Source organism: Antennarius striatus, chromosome 2, assembly GCF_040054535.1.
Source record: "Antennarius striatus isolate MH-2024 chromosome 2, ASM4005453v1, whole genome shotgun sequence".
In the NCBI taxonomy this organism is placed as follows: Eukaryota; Metazoa; Chordata; class Actinopteri; order Lophiiformes; family Antennariidae; genus Antennarius; species Antennarius striatus.
Window position 1 is genome coordinate 20875459 of NC_090777.1, and position 20141 is coordinate 20895599.

A 20141-nucleotide genomic window follows, 5' to 3' on the forward strand; every position below is an offset into this window, starting at 1 on the left:
CCGCCATAAAACAAAATAATGACTAGAAAAATAATACCCCATACACAGACAAAAGCACTTTTATATACAGTACAGTATTTTCTTTCAGTTTTGGAAATCGAAAGTGGCTATTTCTTTTCACTACTGGTACATTATTGCCCCTTGAACTGAATCTTATCCAGCCTGACACTAAAATCAGCTGCTAAAAAAATTCACTGCAAGGATGGGAAGAGTTAGAAGGCCAACATGCACTGTTTCAAGATGACAATTTCCACACTTGATTCGGGTGGAAACTGCTTTTCTTCAATGAATCCTAAACCCAATGGAAGAGTCTTGATTAGACCCAGTTTACCAAAGGGATCTGCCCCACCCTTCAACTGCTGCACTGTAACAGCTGTGGTTATTAATGTAGAATGTGTCCTCAAATATGAAGCTCCATCATGAGCGTTAGTGCTGTCTGTTTATGAGAGATTGTAATATAATAATCTCACAGAGCTAAACAAGATAACATTTGCTAGTATATTTGATGGTATTAGCTATGTTGCCATCTAATTACACACATTTATGGTTCTTCGCCTCTTGCTGGATGGTTAGCTGTAAATTTGTGTCTAAAGCAAACAGTATGGGTCTAGTTCACTCATTTATTCACAACTCAAGATAAGTAGCTAACAAGAAAAAAAAAAAGGAAGGTTTGTTTTAATTAGACCAGACTATTACAGCAAACTATTAGTGCAGTTACACTGATGGATGAACAAAAATGCTTAGCTACCAGTACATAAAAGCTACATAAAAGTCAGTGCCTTTTCAAAAGTGACTTTTGGATGGAAGTGTGGGGGGGATGCAGGGAACCCATTTGGGAATCCATCATGCTGTCCATCAAAAATCAACAGTGAAAGGTCATGATGTGTCTGCACAAACTGATACTGAAATGAATGAATTAAAAATACGAAATGAATTAAAAATATTCCATTTAAATAACCCATACTAAAACAGTGGATCTTGGTTCGGGGGGGGGGGGGGGGGGGGCAGAACGCGTTGGTTTTAGCAGCGGCCCAGCGCCGGGCGGTACTTTGATTACTTGTTAACGCTTACGATGCAATTTACATATCAGGATAAATCCCCTCTATATCAGCAGATTGGAGCAAACTGTTAAGGGTTTGAAAAGCAGGCTTGTTGGGCATGCGATAAAATCGGGTAAAAAAAAAAAAAGAAAAAAGCGACGAGCACCCAGCCGGAGCGCTGGAGCAACGTCACGGCCGCGGAAAGAGCGACTCCAATCAGTCCCGCTGCGTGAGGCTGAGTCTCCCCGGCTGACGTCAGCTGACTGCCTCGGCTCTCCTCTCTCCGCTTCTCGGACACGGCGCTGTGGAAAAAAAAATGCTGCTCTCTGTGCCGCCAAGGACAGGAATCAACCCATACAACGGCTACGCCGGTAAAAACAGCAGGAAGGTAAGGAACTACAGCCCGAGAACACTTCTGTCCCCTGTCGGAGAACCACTGACTAATTTCCTCGAAGCGGCGTTTGTTCGAGGCTCTTCATTAAGAAGCTGCTCGGCTGTTTAAGCTGCAGTGTCCTTGAAAAGTGGCTCACAGGCGACGTTTAAACTCTCTTATCGGCTGTTACAGCGTTTGCCTTGGGCTTTTTTTTGTCGTGTTGTTGTCAGATTGTTTCAAAGTAAGGGGCCCGTGGGGCAACGTGGACATGACTACCGCGGATCTCTTTTCGCTTCTTTCCGCCGCCGCCGCCGCCGCGGCCGCCGTCCCCTTCCTCTCCCCCGGCCCGATGAGCGGACGGAGCCGCTCAGAAGTGATCCGGAGATGCTCGAGCGGCCAGCATGCTTCGACTTATGTATGAATTCATGGTGGATCTGTGAGCTGGGTCTTCTTCTCGGGCAATGCTTTCAGTGAATTAACCTGAAGTTTGTAAAGTTTTTGTTGGTTTTTTTTTTTTTTTTCCTCTTTTACGCGGAGCGATTTGCCCCACCCCTTCTGCCCCACCGACACGACGGAGGGTTTGCGTGACACAAACGAGGAAAGGTGGAGAACCCGGGAGATTAGTTGGGAGTTGGAAGTGCGTGGATGTGGCTGCATGTGCACGTTTATTCTGGAAAATATGTTTGATTATTGATTACATTGTTGGATTGCTAATTTTGTGATGTTTGGATTGTGGCAAATGCAAAAAAAAACCCCCAACATGTAGAATCAATTAATAAGTAATGGTCTTGATGAGGTAAACTCAATTTTTTTTTGTTCTTGGGGGTAACATTTTAGATTACATGCAAAAATGTGTCTAAAAATGTTGTGGCACTAGAAATCTGCTGATGCTTGACTCTACGTTTCTTGAATAATGCTGGAGGAAAGCTGAAATCAAATACCTTCCTCCTCCTCCTCCTGTGTTATTCCCTTCCCTGCCTCACAGCTGGCAGGAATACAGATTGCTCAGATTAATGACCTGGAATTCCTGGAATCCTGGATACAGACAATGTGCTCATTTCAAGAGGGGCTCTGCAAACTCCAACTCTTTCCTACAGGGAGGATGTGCACACACTTCTTTTTTTTTGTGCACATTTTTCATTGTTAGAGCGCCAAAGTCACACAGAGAGGAGACTTGTAAATCCAGTGTCAAGTGGTAACCCCTGGTTTGTGTCTTTTTACTACGGGAAAAGGGGCGGAGAAAAAATAGGATTAAGAGATCTCCCCCCCTTCCCCTGCTTTCGATTAACTCTTTTTCTTTCTCCCTTGTGTGTTTCTCATACCTTGATTTCTTGCCTGTCAGTGGTTCAGTTCACATGGAGACCGGAGCCTTAATATCTCTCCTTACTAATGAATTCCTTGTCTCAGTACGTTACTTTTTCTCTCCTGGGTCTTCTGTACCTGCTGGATTATTGTAAAGCATCTGTTAAGATTTTTCTGGTGTTTTTCCAAATGATTGGATTTAGTCCAAAGACGGAGAGCTAAAGGAAAGTCTCACCTTTTAGCCACGGGACATTGAGGATTTTCATCACTTTCATCATTTGGCTCTTCCCACATTGCAGTATTTTTTCTTTCTTTCTTTCTATCTTTTTTGACCACTGTTGCTGAAAAATAATATAAGGAATTTGTTTCTGTCGCGCCATGATCTCCTCCTTGGTGCCTTTTAAAGATTCTTTTGCCAGTCAGGTAGGACTCCACCTTTTATGAGTTTTCTCTCTCCATCAATACTGTATGCCCTGTCATGTATTCTTTAACATATTCTTGTTACAGAGCATGAAGGATTCTTTTTGTCTTGTGCATTATTGAAATACTAATGCTTGGATTTTGGCTGTAGTTCAGGAGGTAAAGCAGTTGTCCACTTAAAAGAAGGTGGACAATTCGATCCCTATCTCCTACATCTAGATGGCTAAGAATCTTTAGTAAGATATTGAACCCCGTTTTGCTTCATGGGTGCTGTTAGGGCTGTCCACAGCGCCTCAGGAATGTGTCACACGCAGGGAAAGTTTCCCCGTGGAGACATGGTAAAGCAAAGCAGCAGCATTCGGATATCACAGTCACGCATTTATTGAGTGACACTTTTAAAAATATAATGATTTAATCCACACAAGACCTACCAGCAAACTCTATGCTTCTAATACGGTTATTTAATTGAAGAAATAATGAGATGGCCTCATTACGAAGAAGATTGTCTAAGCTTGTGTCGTCGTCATTGTTGGTCAAACAAAAAGGTTTGCTCTGTCAGAAATGTGGCATTTCAAGCCGTATACTGTCTGATGTGTGTGTTGTCGCCGTGTGTGTCGTAAAAGACACACATCCTGCTTCGCTTGGCACTGGATGAAAAGTCCTTCAGTCACCTGTGCTCCCTACAGGCATCATCTCTGCTCCCTCCATCTGTAATCACCTCATCAGCTTTCAGCTGCTGATTAGAACACACTCCTTTCTCTGTGCCACGTTTGCTGGCCGCTCACTGCAGCTACACAATAATACTACATGATAATAAAGCAACAACAAGGACTATACTTCTAACTAGAGTGTAATAGTAATGTCAGTATTTGTAGTAATATACTGGAATTAACTATTCTGAAACATTTGTCATTGTACATACTAAAAAAAATGCACTGCATGTCAAATTTAAATGTACTGTATTCCCATCTTTTGCAGTCGATTAAAAGTATGTTCAGGATGTACATGTAAGGAACATTTATCAATAAAAAGATATGTGGATGTTGTTGATCAAAAAGTTTTAAAAAAAAAAAAAACAGGAAGGAAATCAGTAACATGAAGGTCAAGGACTGAGCAAGGATGAACGGAGGATACGCACCATTATAAGCTGAAGAAAAAAAAAAGAACTGTGGATCTCAGTCCTGGCACGCTTAAGACTCCTGTCATCCTCCCCGACCCTCCCTTTAACTTTCGTTGCGTATTTGCCTGCGTTAGAAGCAGAACACGAGGCTCTACCTTACATCGGTTGCAAAACACCTGGAGCCGGAGCTGGGGCAGATGGGAAGTAGGTGTGGATCTGATTCACTGCCTTCTTTTTCTCACAAGGAGCCTAGCAGAGCGGCCTTAATGAGACACTACCTTCTGACTCCAGAGCACATGAGAGGGATTAGCACTTTCCGCTAACAAGCTCAGATCCCAATTAGACAGGCCTCAGTAGCTAGGCTCAGGCTTCAACTCGGTCTCCCGTCAGATCCTATCTCCCCAGGCCTCCGCAGGTGCATCTCTCCTGTGTGGGCCGCCTGCAGCGAGGGCGAGGGAGAGAAACCGTGATTGTGGAAAAACAAACACTCTACAATTGATGGCAGAGAAGAGAGAGTGATTGGTGAAGAAGACTAAGATAAATGGGATTCACTGTGATTCTACTCAGGTTGATCCTTTTAGAAGCATTTATGGAAACATGGAGTTGCTGGGTTGGGTGGATGTATGGATTTTGTTTTATTACACACACCAGTGCACAAGTTTTTATCAGAGGACAAATTGTCTTGTGTTTTTGAGTATTCCATTCAAGTTCCACTCAAGCATCTTTAATAAAAAATTTTTTTAACATTCCTAGTTGTCCTTCCTGTAGATATTTAGCTTTGAGTCTGATGATGTCATCAGCCGGTGATGAAGAGGCCACACAATACGGAAACTCACATCAAATATAAAGGTTTCACAAACTCTCAAAACACAAGTTTCAGTTTGACTCAGGCTTCCTTTAACTTTACCACAAATCCATGTTAAAAGTTTTGCGGATCCAATGTCTGAGCGAGGGTTTGAGTTTCATTAGTGTACCGGTAATCTTCTCCAAATGGAACTATTTTGATGTTGCAGTTGAAGAACTTTGTCAACCAGACATGACAGCGTTATATTGTTGCAGTGATGAAGTGTTCAAATGAAGCTTTTACCATTGTTGTTTATCGATCTACCTAGTTAAGCTAACCCCTCGTCTTCTCCCGTTGGCTGACACATTAAAACGATCAACTCAAGGTAATAAAAGCATCATCGTTTCCAACTGAATGTAGATTCACCCCACTTTCTCCTTCGCTAGTGATCCGGAGCTTATTGAAATTCTAAGCTGACCGACATTTTGACATTTGGCCAATGAAATGACGCTTAAGAAGAACTTTCTCAACTGATTGGTTGTGGTTTGTAAGTGCGTACACGATTGGTTTATTTTTCTTCCTTCCTACCCAAGAAGGTTGGACTGCTGTGAGTGTTTAATTTCTTTTTCTGCCAATTTTTGACATGTTCCTCATGTTAAGTCATTCAGACAAGAGCTGGATTTCTGAATTTGCTACAATGCAGACTTTAGACTTCAAGATTTAAGAGTATGTAACAACTACTGATGCTAGTAAAATATGTTGAAATTATTTTACATCTACATGTTAAGAGCTTGGCTTTAAATTTGAAAGCTTTGAAGCATGTGAGATGTGGTGTTCCCTCATAGTTGGTGTGTCTGGTATTTGGATCAGTCGTGTTCTGCAGCTGCTTCGAGCAGACACGCAACAGAGAGAAAAAGAACAGTCAAAATTAGCTTGATACTAGCAGCCCTTTCACAAATCCCTCTCTATTAATAAGCTTTCACCCCAATGCTGACCTTGTGGTGTCCAACAAGCCATCCCATTGTTCCCTGGGGCCCGGCCTGCCGACCCTAGCTAATCAAACAGTTCCTCCTCCTGCACTGAGAAGAAGTCAGCACTATAGCTGACATTTGAGTTCAGTGGTAGTTTGATTTAGTTTGCTGCGGACCTTTGATGCTTCGTGTTACGAGATTTTAAAAAATATAAGCATTGAAATCAGCATTACATCAATTTGTGTATACATCTGCACATGCATTTAAGATTCTTTCATTCCCTATAATGAATATTTATGAAGATAAATAGAATAAATAATATGACAATTGCGTTGAAGTGAGTAAAATCACTGCATTCTGATGCTTTCATGGTTTGATTGTGGTTTGTGGTAAAGATTAATACATAGGATGAGTAATGTTTAGGCTTAGATCGAAAAAAATAGTCAGTTACTGTAATATGAAAGACATGTAGGAGGTTTAACATATATATATATATATATATATATATATATATATATATATATATATATATATAGTACTGTAAGTATACTGAATTTCATGACAGCCATAGTGATTTGAGCATCATCAGTGATAGATAAACTCACACTGTGGTGAAACTGATTAATTGTTCTGGAATTGGATGTAAAATAAGTTTACAGGTAACAGCTTTAACGTTACAGAGTGAGGTCAGTATGTCTACAGAATATTTTCTTGCAGATGAGACTGAGATGAGAAAAACCTGCGGTCGATTCTCTGATGACATTGAGACAGGGTGTATTAATGTCTCAGTGAATGAGTCACCGGCCAAACAGTGAAGAGCTTCAGTCTGACGTGATTAAATTCTGGGTCATACTATATATTCCAGAATATTGTTAGCCACCCATTTTGACTGTGATTGGTGTTGGACCACCATTCATTTATCTCCTGGCCTGGGAGAGTGAACTGTTCTGTGTTATTGCTGGCTCCTTGTAGAACAGTTTGATTTATTTTAACAGTAAATACTAAATGTCAGTAGAGCCTTGTAGATAGTTACTTTGAACCTGCACCACGTTGACTCCACATCACTTACAAAGATACTTTCTGGAAGACCTTTTTTTTATTTATGTGTGTTCTGTTTATGATCCATCTTTCAACATTTCACATTATTGTTTCTCAGTTTTCTCCATGTATGCGTGTATTGCATGTGACTATTTGTATTTTATAAATCAGAGATTCTTTATTTCACACAGCTTCTTTGGGTTTACCAGTCATTGTTTTCAAGGTATTTACCTTTTCCTCATCAGCCTGTAGTTTGAGCAGGCTAGTTAGTACACCGATAAATCGTTGTTACTTAAATCCAGTGAACAAATTTGTCGATGTACACCCATAATTAAAATTCTTGAATTCGTCTGGGCTTTGTGTTTTGATTGCTCCATCCCGGATCTGACCATTCCCTCTGTTTGTTCGCAGCAGACGTATGTGTCCCCGTCCAACCATCAGATGACTCCCCCAAGCCCCAACAACAACAGCAACAACAGCAGCTACTCCACCACCAACTCCATCAGCAATGGCAGCAGTGGAGGAGAGCAGCTGAGCAAAACCAACTTGTACATCCGTGGCCTCCACCCAGGAACCACAGACCAGGATCTGGTCAAACTATGTCAACCGTAAGTCATTCAAATAAACAGTTTCCCTAACCTCTACATGCGCAGCCAATAAATCTCTTTCTGGCCGCTTCAACCATAAAACAGATTATAGTTTCAGAGGAGATTAAGATGGAACAGAGAGACAAATGGATGGATGGGCAAAGGCTCGCTGGTTGAATGCATCATGGGTTGCAGGACTACACACAGTGCATGCATGACTTCTTTCCACTTGAGACACACATGCGTGCCGAAGCATACCTTAACCGGCTATTCAAAGGAGAAAACTACATTTTATTCCTGAAGTTTTCAAGGCCTATCATTTTGCGGCTTTGTGGAAAACCCAATAATCATCTGGACGACAAACGAAGACCTTTCAGTTTTACTTAGCTAAGCACAGACTTTCCAACAACTAGGTGCAAAAATGTTTGGTCTGCCTTCTCTCACATTTATCCTTTTTTATATCTCTCAACTTTGTCCTTGTTTGGCTTTTTGGCTAATTTGTCCTCTGTGCTTGAGTCTTGTAAAATGAGCAGCATACGGTTTCATGACAAGACTGCCATCCCAATTCAAAGTCAAATTCTGTCCTAAAAATGCCACAAAATGTTGCTTTTAGTGAGTGTGAGTCTTTAAAAGCTCCATTGTGGGGCAGAATGTAGCCGGAGATCAAACAACAACAGCATCATCCAATGCGTCCGATATGTTTGTTGGGTCTTTGGTGGAAAACATCAATAAATGTGAGGCAGAAATGAATGATCTGGGTTCATTTAATTGAGTTCTGGGGCCTGGTGATGAGGACCAGAAGAGCAGAGCAGAGGAGTGAGAGAAAACAAGGAGACTGAAAGGAGAGGGAGGGAGAGGACTGCTATTTTACAGCTGTCTGGAAGATATGGCTCACATGAGGCTGCCCAACCCAACAGGAAATGGCGAGACCGGGGGAAAGGGAAAGACAAACAAGGGCAATGGTAATGGGAAGGGGGGGGGTGTAAAGAGGGTGGATGGAGAGAATCAGCAGAGGAGGAATGGAGCTCAAAGTTCAGGTGGTGTCCTGTAGGGGTTGTTCACTTGTTTCTACCGTTACCAAGCCGAAAATTGCCTTTTAGCAGCGCCCATTCAGCCCAACACTGGTATGGTTTCTAGTAATGATTAGTCAGGGAAATACTTGCAGATTGTGATGTAACACAGCAGGAAAGACAAGTTGAGATCTAATTTGTCTTGCCTAACTCATGTTTGAACAGCAAATGTGTGCATTGTATAAGGCCACAACACTCCCACAGCTCCCCTCCCCCACGCCCACAGTTGTATGCATGCCCTGAGATGTACTGAGTTAGGAGTGAGGGATGAGAGGAGGGGATGAGGGGGGGGTTGGTTCTCCACCAGCCCCTGCAGTAGCGTCTCTCTGGGTGCCTCGCCACCACTCTGGTTCTCAGCCGTCTCGTCTCTGGCGGTCGACCATGGATGGACGCTGGACCGGACGATGTTGTCTCACACATGGCTGAGTCTCCAGCCCCCTCGCCTCGCTTGGCATCCATGGAGTCTGAGTTCCTGAGTGCAATTAAGTGAACGGGCATCTCAACTGTGGAAGAAGCCGAGTGCATCAGGGCAGCTCACAGCAAAAATGTTGGTCATGATTTGAAGTCCGAGACGAGTGGGATTGTTGTGTTGCCAAAGTAGAAGAGGATTGTTTGCATATCTCTCCAGTCCAGTTGGTGGCTTCTGTTAGCTTTGAATCTGATATGCATCACGAAATAGTAAAGTATATGTGATGCCAAATACATAATACGTCAGACTTTAAGTTACCTGATAATGGATGTAGAGAATTTGGATAATTATATTGCAAAGTCTGTCTCGCAACTTGAATGGCTGAAAAAAGTACTTTTACTTTCATGTCTTGAAGCATTTTATGTGCAACATAAGCACAAAAGAGACCTAAGAGTTAAGTGAAAAATCAGAAAAAGTTAGAGAAGCTGCTACACAGATAATTTAAATCTATTTAATTATAGGATCAAACCAGGGAGGATTTGATTTCTTTGTTATGCTCTGCATTTAGAGTGGGTAAATAGAATTCTAGCAGTATATTAACTACTCAAAATAGATATTTAGAAAATGTGTTGAAGTATTTTAATGTTTCCGAACCTAGCTAAGAGTTTGAATAAGATTTTGATTGTAGATTTGGAAAGAAAGAGTTTGGCCCCGCAAAAAATCCATCAGATTTTGGTGGTGGTCTGAATCATCTAGAATCTGGAGGCTGGATCTGAATCTAGATTTTAGATTCAGAATGTTTGAATTTTTACCATTGTGAGATGAGAGCAGCAACAAGGTTTTAAAAACCAACCTCATGGATAATTCCTCCAATGCTTAGGGTCATGAGATGACGTCCCCATGTGTACAAGTCAAAATCTGAACTGCATCAAAGTCATATTCAAGATCTGAAGCCCCAGAATGTTTAAGGGTTAACAAAAAAAATACTAATTCAACCAATGTGGTTTGAAATTCTAGGGGTCAGTTTTCATGGTCATGGAGTCATATTGTGAGGATGAGGGGAACTGTTGCTTTTATATGTGGTGCTTCATGGCGAGACTGAGCTGCGTAGGCAGACGTTTGTGTTCTCTGACAACCGTCTGGTGGGGAATACTTTGATATCGGAGTAGAAACATAAACATGTACAGAGCTGACCGTAAGCCACCTTGATGAAGGAATTAAGATCTGCAGATTTCTCTTTTTAAGGGAAAAGTAATCCTATTTTCGAATCCGAAATCTAAATTAAGTTATAAGAAAGAAAAAAAATCCTTCCGATTGAGAGGAAAGCAATAAATCAGCTGTAAGATTACAATCATAGCAGAGCGTGCTAAATCCCATTTAACTGTGTTTATTTAAAACTGACTCGTCTTGCCTCGGTGAAATGTGGCGATGGTGCAGTGTCACCGGATTAAAGTGCGATGCATTAGAGAGGCACTAAGACCCAGTGGAAGGTTGAGCCAGAGGGTCACTACTGAGAGAGGCTGGTTAGTGGAATGGGCGTATGGCGGGGAGCCAGCATTGGACAGGACAGCCAAGGAGAGGCATATCAGATTACACTGCATACACATGCCTGGAGAGATGGGAACCGATAGACACCGCGCCACAAAGAATCTGCTCCAGCCTGGCCCGGTGCTTTGCATCTGCAGAATCTATATCCATCCAGCTGGATAGATAATGCGGGGTTTTTCTATTGATAGTACAGCGTGAAGCGATCACAAAATGCAGCAGAGACATTTATTTTTACCACATTGCCACATGATGTAGAATTTCCCTTGATTTATAATCCCCACTGACGTCCAAATGTGAGCTCGAATGGATAAATTATTGGAAATCTATAGTTGTTAGAATCCCATGGGACGTGACTAATTTCATTTAGTTTATGTTGCACCCCCCCCCTCTCTTAAGAGTCCCCTTATGCACGTCATTTATTATGAGATGGTGTAATCGTATTTGGTGTCATTGCACTGGAGCTTTAAGGTTAATTATAATTCAGTCAATGTGGAGCCCAATTTCCTGGAGTCTTTTTTTAAGCTAAGAGAAATGTCACATTTCATCCACAATGTTGAAAAAGTGATATTGATTGTGAAGAAGTTGAGGGTCCTCCATCTTACCATCTCTTTTTTTTTTTCAGGTATGGGAAAATCGTATCTACCAAGGCCATCCTGGACAAGACGACCAACAAGTGCAAAGGTGAGGTGTGAAGGCGTGGGTGAAGGTAGCTGAGGTAGGCTGGGTCGTAGGCTAAAGTGTGTGACTTCTGTCATTAATATTAACATTTTCTCATTGTTTTTTGTAGAAAACAAACTCATTGTTTTGTGTTGTCAGACTCATGGAGATACAGTGTGTCCTCATTACTCACGGTTAATGCGTTCCAGAAACCACACTTGAAAAAACGAATTCCGCGATAGAGCGACAAACTATTTATATTATTATTTACGGTAATTTAAACGTTTATTAACCTACCCCATATTAAACCACCTTCTATCTGTAGTACCTTTTCCCACACTCTTATAGACTGTTTAAAGCATTTTTGTGTCTCATGTAAGTCCGAGACTCACGGAACGTAGCGCACTTTCGTATGCCGTCAGCCAATAGAATGCGCGTACGGTATCATGTGACTGCCTAAACTGGAAAATTATCACATTTAAGAAGGGTTCCCAAAAAAAAAAGCATTTAAAAAGGATTGCAATATTGGCACATTAATTTTGACTAAATAGACTCATCATTGCAGCACTGATGCCGTTCTTATTGTATATTTCAATTGTTTACCTTGTGACCATCTGGAGTCAAAAATTGGGATTCAGTAATCAATAATATTTTCACATTAATGTAAATTGATTTTCACAGCGTTTATGACTGATTGCATCCAAAAACTATTAATTTTTCATGGTCAAAGATGCACTTCTTGCACAAATTTGTCGCTAACTACGAGTGCCTCATGAGGTTAGATTAAAAGTTAGATTATAGATTATAACTTGTATGTCTTGCTGTGTTTTGGTCCCTGCAGGCTACGGCTTTGTCGACTTTGACAGTCCGGCCTCGGCTCAAAAGGCAGTGACGGCGCTGAAGGCGGGTGGAGTGCAGGCTCAGATGGCCAAGGTAGAGATCTGTTTCAGATGTCAATGTTTAGTGAGTTTGTTTCTTATAGTAACTTGTCGGGTGAACACAGTCAGCTAAGAACTTATTGCTTATTACATTTTTGTATATAATTATATTAACATTCACTCCAGAGACCATCAGAGGAATCGCAGGTCATGTGCTTTCAGTGTTGGTTTCGGTCCGTGCCCCTTAAGGACAGAAATTTATCTGGATCCTCTTGGAAAATGTTGAAATTCATAAAATTATTTGCAGTTGTGTAAAGAAGGGCTCTCAAAATGTTGCAGGAGTTGCCCACTCAGCGTTTCACAGAGCGGTAAACATTTCCTCATCCTTTTGAATGATGCCTCTTTCATACCAATCATGAAAGTCACCCTCTCATCAAATAAACATGTTTACCAGTGGAATGTTGCAGCAACCTGTATTTGTACTCTCCCAGCCGTTTGTGTCGCCCTCGTTCCCACTCAAGATATTTAGGAGCATGAATGAGGTCGATGAGTTGAAATATTAAATATATTGTCAATACTTTTCTTTTTTTTTTTAAACTGGCTTTTGCAATGATTGAAAAATGAGCTGAATTCATTTTTTCGTGAACCATGGGATCCTTCCAGACAGACACATTAAAACTTTTTACAGTGACTCAACAAAAACTAGATGAATAATAGCAGGGTGACATATTTACTACAGATTTCATTGTGATTTATTAACTTTGGAGAAAAAGGGGTTATTCTTTGGTTTTTCCTGCTTCTTTTGTGGAAACTGTCTCGTTTTCTGACATGATGCTGTATTTTTCTTGCTGTATGATCCTTGGATCAGCAATAAGCCAGTTAAGCCAGTTTCTTTGCTGCATGGTGCACTACATGTGGGTGTACGCGTAAGTTAATGGTGAAAAAACACGCTGTAGATGTGCATGCACAAACAACACGGCACAGATGCGCTCAGGTACGTGTTTTTATACATGTACGCGGCACGATGTGCATGTGTGCGTGCGTGTGTGTGTGTGTGTGTGTGTGTGTGTGTGTGTGTTTGTATTGCGCATCATAGTGGGGACGGCGTTGAGGGAATGTGTCCCAGAGCCCGATCTCTGAGCTCCTCGTACAAAGGACCTGTCTGTTCTCCCTGGTGGCATCTGACTCAGTGTCTAAGCAGCTCCACAGTCAGTACGGCCCTCTGCCCAGCTACTCACCCTGCTACGCACACACACACACACACACATCACAAATGCACTTACACAACATACACAAACCTCAACCAGATTATGACACACATTCACAAACACACACACACCACTAACACCCTGGGAAAGCTGATCTCTGGTTAAGCTGGATCACTGACATTCATACGGCTCCTTGCTCACAAAATAACTTGATTCCCCTCTCCCCTTCACTCCGAGTTTACAGCGCGGCTGGTTTGAGTCAGATGTCTCTCTCTGACTCAGTCTGACTCACCCGTGGTTGAAACCAGCAGCAGGTCTCCTCTCCTTACTCTCGTGGGTTTTTAGATTCATCGCTAATTCATTGCTGCTGTGAAGGATGAAGAGGAGGAGGAGGAGGAGGTGAAGTAGAAATCACCTTCAGCACAGGTCGTGATTGCTCATGCATTATTCATAGAAAAGAGAATAATTCACTTTGCATTAACAGTTTTTAATCACATCTGCACTCTGAGATAATGAGTATGCATAATGGTTGGAGGGTGATACAGAGTGACGGTCTTATACGTCGCTTGTGGTCAAATGAAATGTGTTTGAGTAGAAAAAGACGAAAGCGGACTAGAAAACCTACAGAATCTCTCCAAAGCATCAAATTAAACGGCGAGAAGAGTTTCTTTCAAGTTGTTGTTTTTTTTTATATATATAATTTCCAATTCAGATTTGGAAAACCGTATAAGTTGTCTGATTTATGCCACCCGACAAAGCAGGCCTCTGTGTCTGCATTCAAGGTCGGGATTACCACATGAATATAACTGCTTGAATGCAAGCGACATATTATTACCATGACCTAGGAAAAGTGGATGATAGTGTTTGCCTTGGGGGAGATGATAGCACAATGCCTTAGATGTCCTCCAGATCAGTTCCAATGATCTGTCCAAAGCCTCTCTGCTGTTATTCTCCACTGAGCATAATCATTTTAGACTCTCCATGGATGGAGAGCCATTTGAAATCTAATTATGCTTTGATATCACATTACCTGGACCTTTCATCCTCTTAAGAGGACAGTCACACACAAAGAGCCTCTCTTCTACCCTTGTGGTGATAACATATGAGAGAAGAGTGTGAAGACAAAGAGTTGGATGAATGAAAGTATTACAGACAAAGTATTACAGAAATACAGAGAGGAAATGAGAGAGAAGTTCAGCTGAAGTCCAGCCAGAGTACTATCTTTGTCATCTCTATCTGTTTCCATGCAACTCACTTCCTCATGGAGGGCCAAAAATTAACTCCTTCGACTTCAAACTTTCTTTCAGCTCTCTGATGTCTTGCATTTGCTGACCATCAAAACATCAAGCGTCTCACGGACTTCCTGTGAAAAGCTTTTAGGGATTCTTTCACGCCGTCGATGGCAGCTTTTTGTGCGGCTTTTGATATTTGATCCTGTTTTGATTCTCCCACAAGAACTTTAAAAGGTTCTACGCTCTACATCCTCATTATTTCCTCTTCTGTCAACTTCTATCTATTCAGCAACAGGAGCAGGACCCCACCAACTTGTACATTTCCAATCTGCCCTTGTCCATGGATGAGCAGGAGCTGGAGAACATGCTTAAACCCTTCAGTCAGGCCATTTCAACTCGCATCCTCCGTGACGCCAATGGGACCAGCCGGGGTGTGGGCTTTGCCAGGTATAAACTTGGGTAACTTTGAACATGTATGTTGGGGACAGACTGTTAAAGCTGAGTGGTGATGGCACTGCTGCAAATCTTTGAATAAAACATTCATTTACACAGGAAAAACAGAACAAAAATTAATGTCAATCAATAGTCATCATGGTGAGTTTGCCCTCTGGTGGCCAATACAGGTAGAAAACCTCCAACGGCATGAACTTTTAAGCCTGTTTACCCTTAATTGTTTTTAATATCCATCTATACATGGATGGATTGTTTTTAATAAGTACTTGAAATTCCAATAGGATGGAGTCAACAGAGAAATGTGAAGCCATCATCCAACATTTTAACGGAAAATACATCAAGACTCCACCGGGAGTACCAGGTAAGGCTCGTTGTTGTTGGGTTTTTTTTGGGTTTTATTCTTAACTGCATGCCTTTGAGATTAAATCTTGTGTGGATGTGGCGTCTTCAAAGATTTCGTCTGATGGATATTTTCTGTCTGATCTAGTGCCATCAGAGCCACTTCTTTGTAAATTTGCTGATGGGGGCCAGAAGAAACGTCAGAGCCAAGGAAAGTACCTGCAGAACGGCCGGCCTTGGACAAGGGACGGGGACACTGTAGGTTTAACACCTGTCTTCACATCCACATAACTTCTTCCTCAATGCTTTATTGTTCTTGTGATATAGTACATCAGTGAGGCGTATAATGACACGGGCTTCCAACTCTTTTTTTTTTCTTTCTCCAGGGAGGAATGACCCTGACCTATGACCCCACCACAGCCTTACAGAACGGGTCAGTGCTGCGAGTTCGATAAATCCTCTGTATCCCCACAGGGGGGGGTTGGGATCACGTTTTAATGACTGACTGCTTCTCCGCAGGTTTTACTCTTCTCCCTACAGCATTGCCCCCAACCGGATAATTGGACCAACCTCCCTCTCTCCATACATGCATTCACCTGTGTCCACCTACCAGGTACTTTCAAACCATCAAAGATGCTGATCTGCAACATCCTAATCAAACACAAGCCTTTGGTCACTTAAGTAGAAATCCCATTATTTTGAAACGGAAGTTGTTTTATTTCTAAAAACAATGGAGATACATTTCTTGGAATTTTGTTTCCTAAGTTGATTGAATATTGTGTAAACTAATCCGTGTATGTCTCTTATTCTGGCAGGTACACAACCCATCCTGGTTACATCATCAGTCATACATCATGCCACCCACAGTGAGTACCTTCAGGTTTAACACTGGGAGTCTTCCTCCCTGTCTTTGTTTCCAGAGAAGCCATTTAAAATTATGCTTCCTTCACAGTTTGTCTCTTAGAGATTTGTTTTGTGGTCAAAATAGCACAAAGCTCAGCCCGAGTGTCGTCGCTAGTGTCTGATGTTTATTATGCGTACCTTGTTTTAAGTGCTTGTGTCCGTCCAAGTGCCTGTGACAGTGCAGGTCTTACAATGAGGTGTGATCAGGTACATTGTTGGTGCAATGCTATTTTGGGGCACCACCAAAGAAACCCTGGCACCGATCGACAAAATTCTGCTTAGCGGTCAATAGCACAGTATTGTTCTTCCTATTTAAAGGTCTTATCGAACACTAAAGATCACCATATACAGTACATCGCTTTGCAAGGACTTCACATGGAGATCCATAGATGCCGTCATCCTCTCGACACACACACACATACACACACATTTTCACTCACCTCGACAAATAATCTTCTCTGATTTTTTTTAAATAAATTCACAGCTGCATCATTTCACCACTTCTTTCAGTGGTATCACGGGAACAGCTGCTTTAATCCCAGAAATGCACCAATGACGCATGAATAAAATGAGATCTTCTCAGCGTATCTGAAAAACCAACTAAAGAACAACTGATGTCCTTTAAAACATCACCGACAGCAGACGCCACTTCTGGTTTTGTTTGATCAGTGCGGGTATAATGGCATTTATGATGCCTTATTAATACTATTATTTCACTGTCCCATATGCCACCCACTGTTAGTCAGAAGGATTTAAATCTTACACAGCAGCTTTCCTCCTCCTCATCAGGTAAACATTAGTCCAGTTCCTCACATATACAAGAGAGGTGGATGTTTTAAAAATCCTCGTGCAGAGATCCCAACCAGACGATGAGCTGTCTTACAAGTAAAAGGGAATTGAACACATCCTAAAAGCTCTTGCACAGTTGACTAATACAGTGCACCATGTGATTTAAATAGGGACATAGGATGTGAACGTCACAAATGGATATTATATTTTTTCATAGGGAGCAGTCCTGACTCCAGGAATGGACCACACCATGTCCATCCAGCCGACCTCAATGATGGGGCCCCTAGCGCAGCAGCTTAGCCACCTCTCCATGGGCAGCAGTGGCACAGTCAGTATTTAGTATTTTATTATACTTAGATTATTTAGTAGTGAAAAATCTTTGATATTTAGCTGTTAAAAGTGGTGATACATTGTTGACTGAAACTGCGAGATTAAAAAAAAGAGAAGGTAATTATATGTGTTGTAAAAGTCATTTGAGGTGCTGTCAGAAACTTGCAACTGTCGTGTCTCACCTGTCAGCTCTGTCCTCCTGCAGTATATGCCTGCGAACACATCTATGCAGGGGACCTACATCCCCCCGTACACCCAAGTGCCTTCCACCAACATTTCAGTTGAGGTAGACGTTATTTTCTTTAAGTGACACATTTCAGTACCGAAACGTTAAGTCAGACAATCACTCATAGATTGAATGTTGTGTCGTTCTCAGGAAAGTGCCGTCCAACAGCCTGTTTCCATAGAGACACCAACAGAACACACAACCTACCCTTATCAACACAATAAATGAAGAGGTGAGTGACCTCCTGGTGTCGTGTGTGTGTGTGACTGTTTTCTCTGCATGTGCATACCCAATTCCCAAAATGGAAAATTTCTTTGTGTAGCATTACTGCAAGTGGAGACGGTGTGATGGTCCTCTTGTTTCTGATTGGTCATCTTTTTTTGCCTTGTGTCAGATCTTCTTCTGGCCACTGGAGCGACTCTCAAGAGACTGGAGTGGTGAAACTTGGTGTTGGGACTCAACTTGTGATGCGTGTGGCTATTGGGAGGGAAAAAACGGACTGTTAGGCAGAAACAAGATATTTTCTACAAACTCATGTTTTAAAAGAAACTCTTTTACTCCAAGCAAACAAGGCTGGAGGGCGGCAGGCAAGGAGGAATGGAAGAACGAGGAACATCTATTTTGATAACAGTCAAGGAAACAAGTCACACACTAAACATGCTTAAAATCCCGTTCAAGCATTTTTCATGTTCTGTTCTGATGCTACTCCAGAGGATGAGGATGAAACCAGGAAAACAACATTTCAACGCAATGTTTTATTGTACCATGTTTTGTTTTGACCTTTTTTGTAAGATACTGTGTTTTTATTTCACTCTTTTCTCTACTTCCAGGCTTTGAACCTGCCTTTTTTTTGTACATAAGTGTTTGCTTTTGGTGTGCTTTTATTCTAGCCTTACGTGTCCTACTTGGAATGATGTGGTGCAAATATCCGAAATACGAAGAAAAAAAAAGACTGAGGTCATTCAAAAAGCTGATGACTCATAATTCAAACAGGTGTGGTGCTGATATGGATAAGTTTCCGTCAAGGTTGCAGCAAGTTTTCATGCCGGAAATGGTTCCTTTTTTTTTTTTGGCACTCGAATCTCAAATAATTTATACTTCCATCAATCTCAACAAAGCTTCAGACAATCAGATTAGAAATCAGAAGAACTAGACGATCATTGATGACAGACTTCAAAGAGAAGAATTCCTTAAAGAAGCTAAGTAGAAGCATTCCAGAGATTGTTATCAGAAAGGTATAAATATTTTTCTCTTTGAGCTGCTCGACTTGATGAGATCCAAAGTTGCTTAACGGGGATAACGTTTCACATAGATCTACCTGAAGAAGAGATTTAGCTGTTGCAGCTGATGTAGTGACAATATTTCATCAAAATTTACCAAACAGGGCAGCTCCTGTATCCCTGTGTTTTATCCTTGTGTCCTTTTTGTAAAAAGGGAAGCTGATCTCAACCGAAATCCCCCAAAATATCATCTGAAACCAGAAGTAGAAGTTACTGAAAATAAAATAGTTTTTACATAATGTGGAGATCAGCAGATAAATCTTGGCTCTGTCCTGTTAAGTCTTCATAAAACACTATGGAGGTGGGTTATTAAGCCAGTGTTACACTGGCCATCACTGTGTGTTTGCATCTATTTCTCCTTCTCTTCACCATCATGTTTTTTTTTAACACTTATTTAATTTTTTTTATTTTTAAAGTTCAGTTTTAAAACTTTTAAAATTGATCCTATTTTACAAAGAAACTTTGATTTTATTTTTATAGTGTCGTGTGCTATAAATGGTGAGGAATAGACATTTTAAAACTTTTTTTTTTAAATAGTGAGTTGTATTTTTGCATGTTATCTCATTCTGGTTTCAGTGTTGCTCTCAAAGAGACTTTAATGACATTTCAGTTCTATATATGTCCAAAATGTTGGCACTTTGTGAGCAAGACTCCTGGTCTTTATGAATTTTGTGTGCTAGGTTCAGATTGTTACAGAGTTGTGCCCCAAACCTTTGGGAATTAATGTTCAAGAAATATATATTCAAAACCGTGACTTACCTCATCCTGCCAGAGCAATGTAGATTCAGTTTGTGTACTGGGCTCACAGGCAATAAGCGACTACAGTAGGTCTCATGGTTGTTCACAGCTGGTTCTGTGTCCACATCCTTTAACTCTTCCATCCAAAGTTTGGAAATCATGCCCAAGGTCAGAAGATCTATGCAATTAATTTATTGTCCTTAGAAATGCAATACTACAAATATCCAAGAGAAACTGCTCATTATGACATTAGTGCATCACCTCACAGTGTAACTTCACATTCTGGCTCACAGCCACACATTTAGATGTTTGTTTTCATCTTTGTTGCATTAAAAGGGAACCATTTCATACCATAATGTGGTAAATGACTGTAGGAACTGTAGAAATTCTAAAGAATAGAATTATGACATGTGTGCTTAATGTGAATGTGGACAGATGCACATTTG

The 20141-nt window shown here is 41.3% G+C and overlaps 1 protein-coding gene across 3 annotated transcripts; it reads left to right on the top strand.

The window, feature by feature from the left end:
• Positions 1-1151: 1151 nt before the first annotated feature.
• On the top strand, positions 1152-20046 carry LOC137605773 (RNA-binding motif, single-stranded-interacting protein 2-like). 3 transcript variants are annotated; one of them, XM_068330505.1, is made up of 14 exons: positions 1152-1428; positions 7463-7656; positions 11285-11343; positions 12161-12252; positions 14927-15084; positions 15372-15451; positions 15578-15687; positions 15816-15862; positions 15949-16042; positions 16245-16295; positions 17339-17449; positions 17657-17737; positions 17828-17909; positions 18072-20046. In XM_068330505.1, exons 1-13 carry the CDS (start codon positions 1357-1359, stop codon positions 17903-17905), a joined length of 1227 nt encoding a protein of 408 aa, XP_068186606.1. In that variant the 5' UTR covers positions 1152-1356; the 3' UTR covers positions 17906-17909; positions 18072-20046. The 3 variants fall into 3 exon arrangements, with proteins under 3 accessions (XP_068186606.1, XP_068186597.1, XP_068186614.1); XM_068330496.1 differs by having other exon boundaries at positions 1153-1428; positions 7460-7656; XM_068330513.1 differs by lacking the exon at positions 1152-1428 and adding an exon at positions 2554-3138.
• Positions 20047-20141: the final 95 nt, after the last annotated feature.

Bases quoted from the DNA above. Each gene is read 5' to 3' on its own strand.
- LOC137605773 (XM_068330496.1), top strand. From the start codon at position 1,357: ATGCTGCTCTCTGTGCCGCCAAGGACAGGAATCAACCCATACAACGGC. The intron at 1,429-7,459 runs GTAAGGAACTAC...GTTTGTTCGCAG, and splicing joins CCGGTAAAAACAGCAGGAAG to CAGACGTATGTGTCCCCGTC. The intron at 15,688-15,815 runs GTAGGTTTAACA...TTCTTTCTCCAG, and splicing joins GGACAAGGGACGGGGACACT to GGAGGAATGACCCTGACCTA.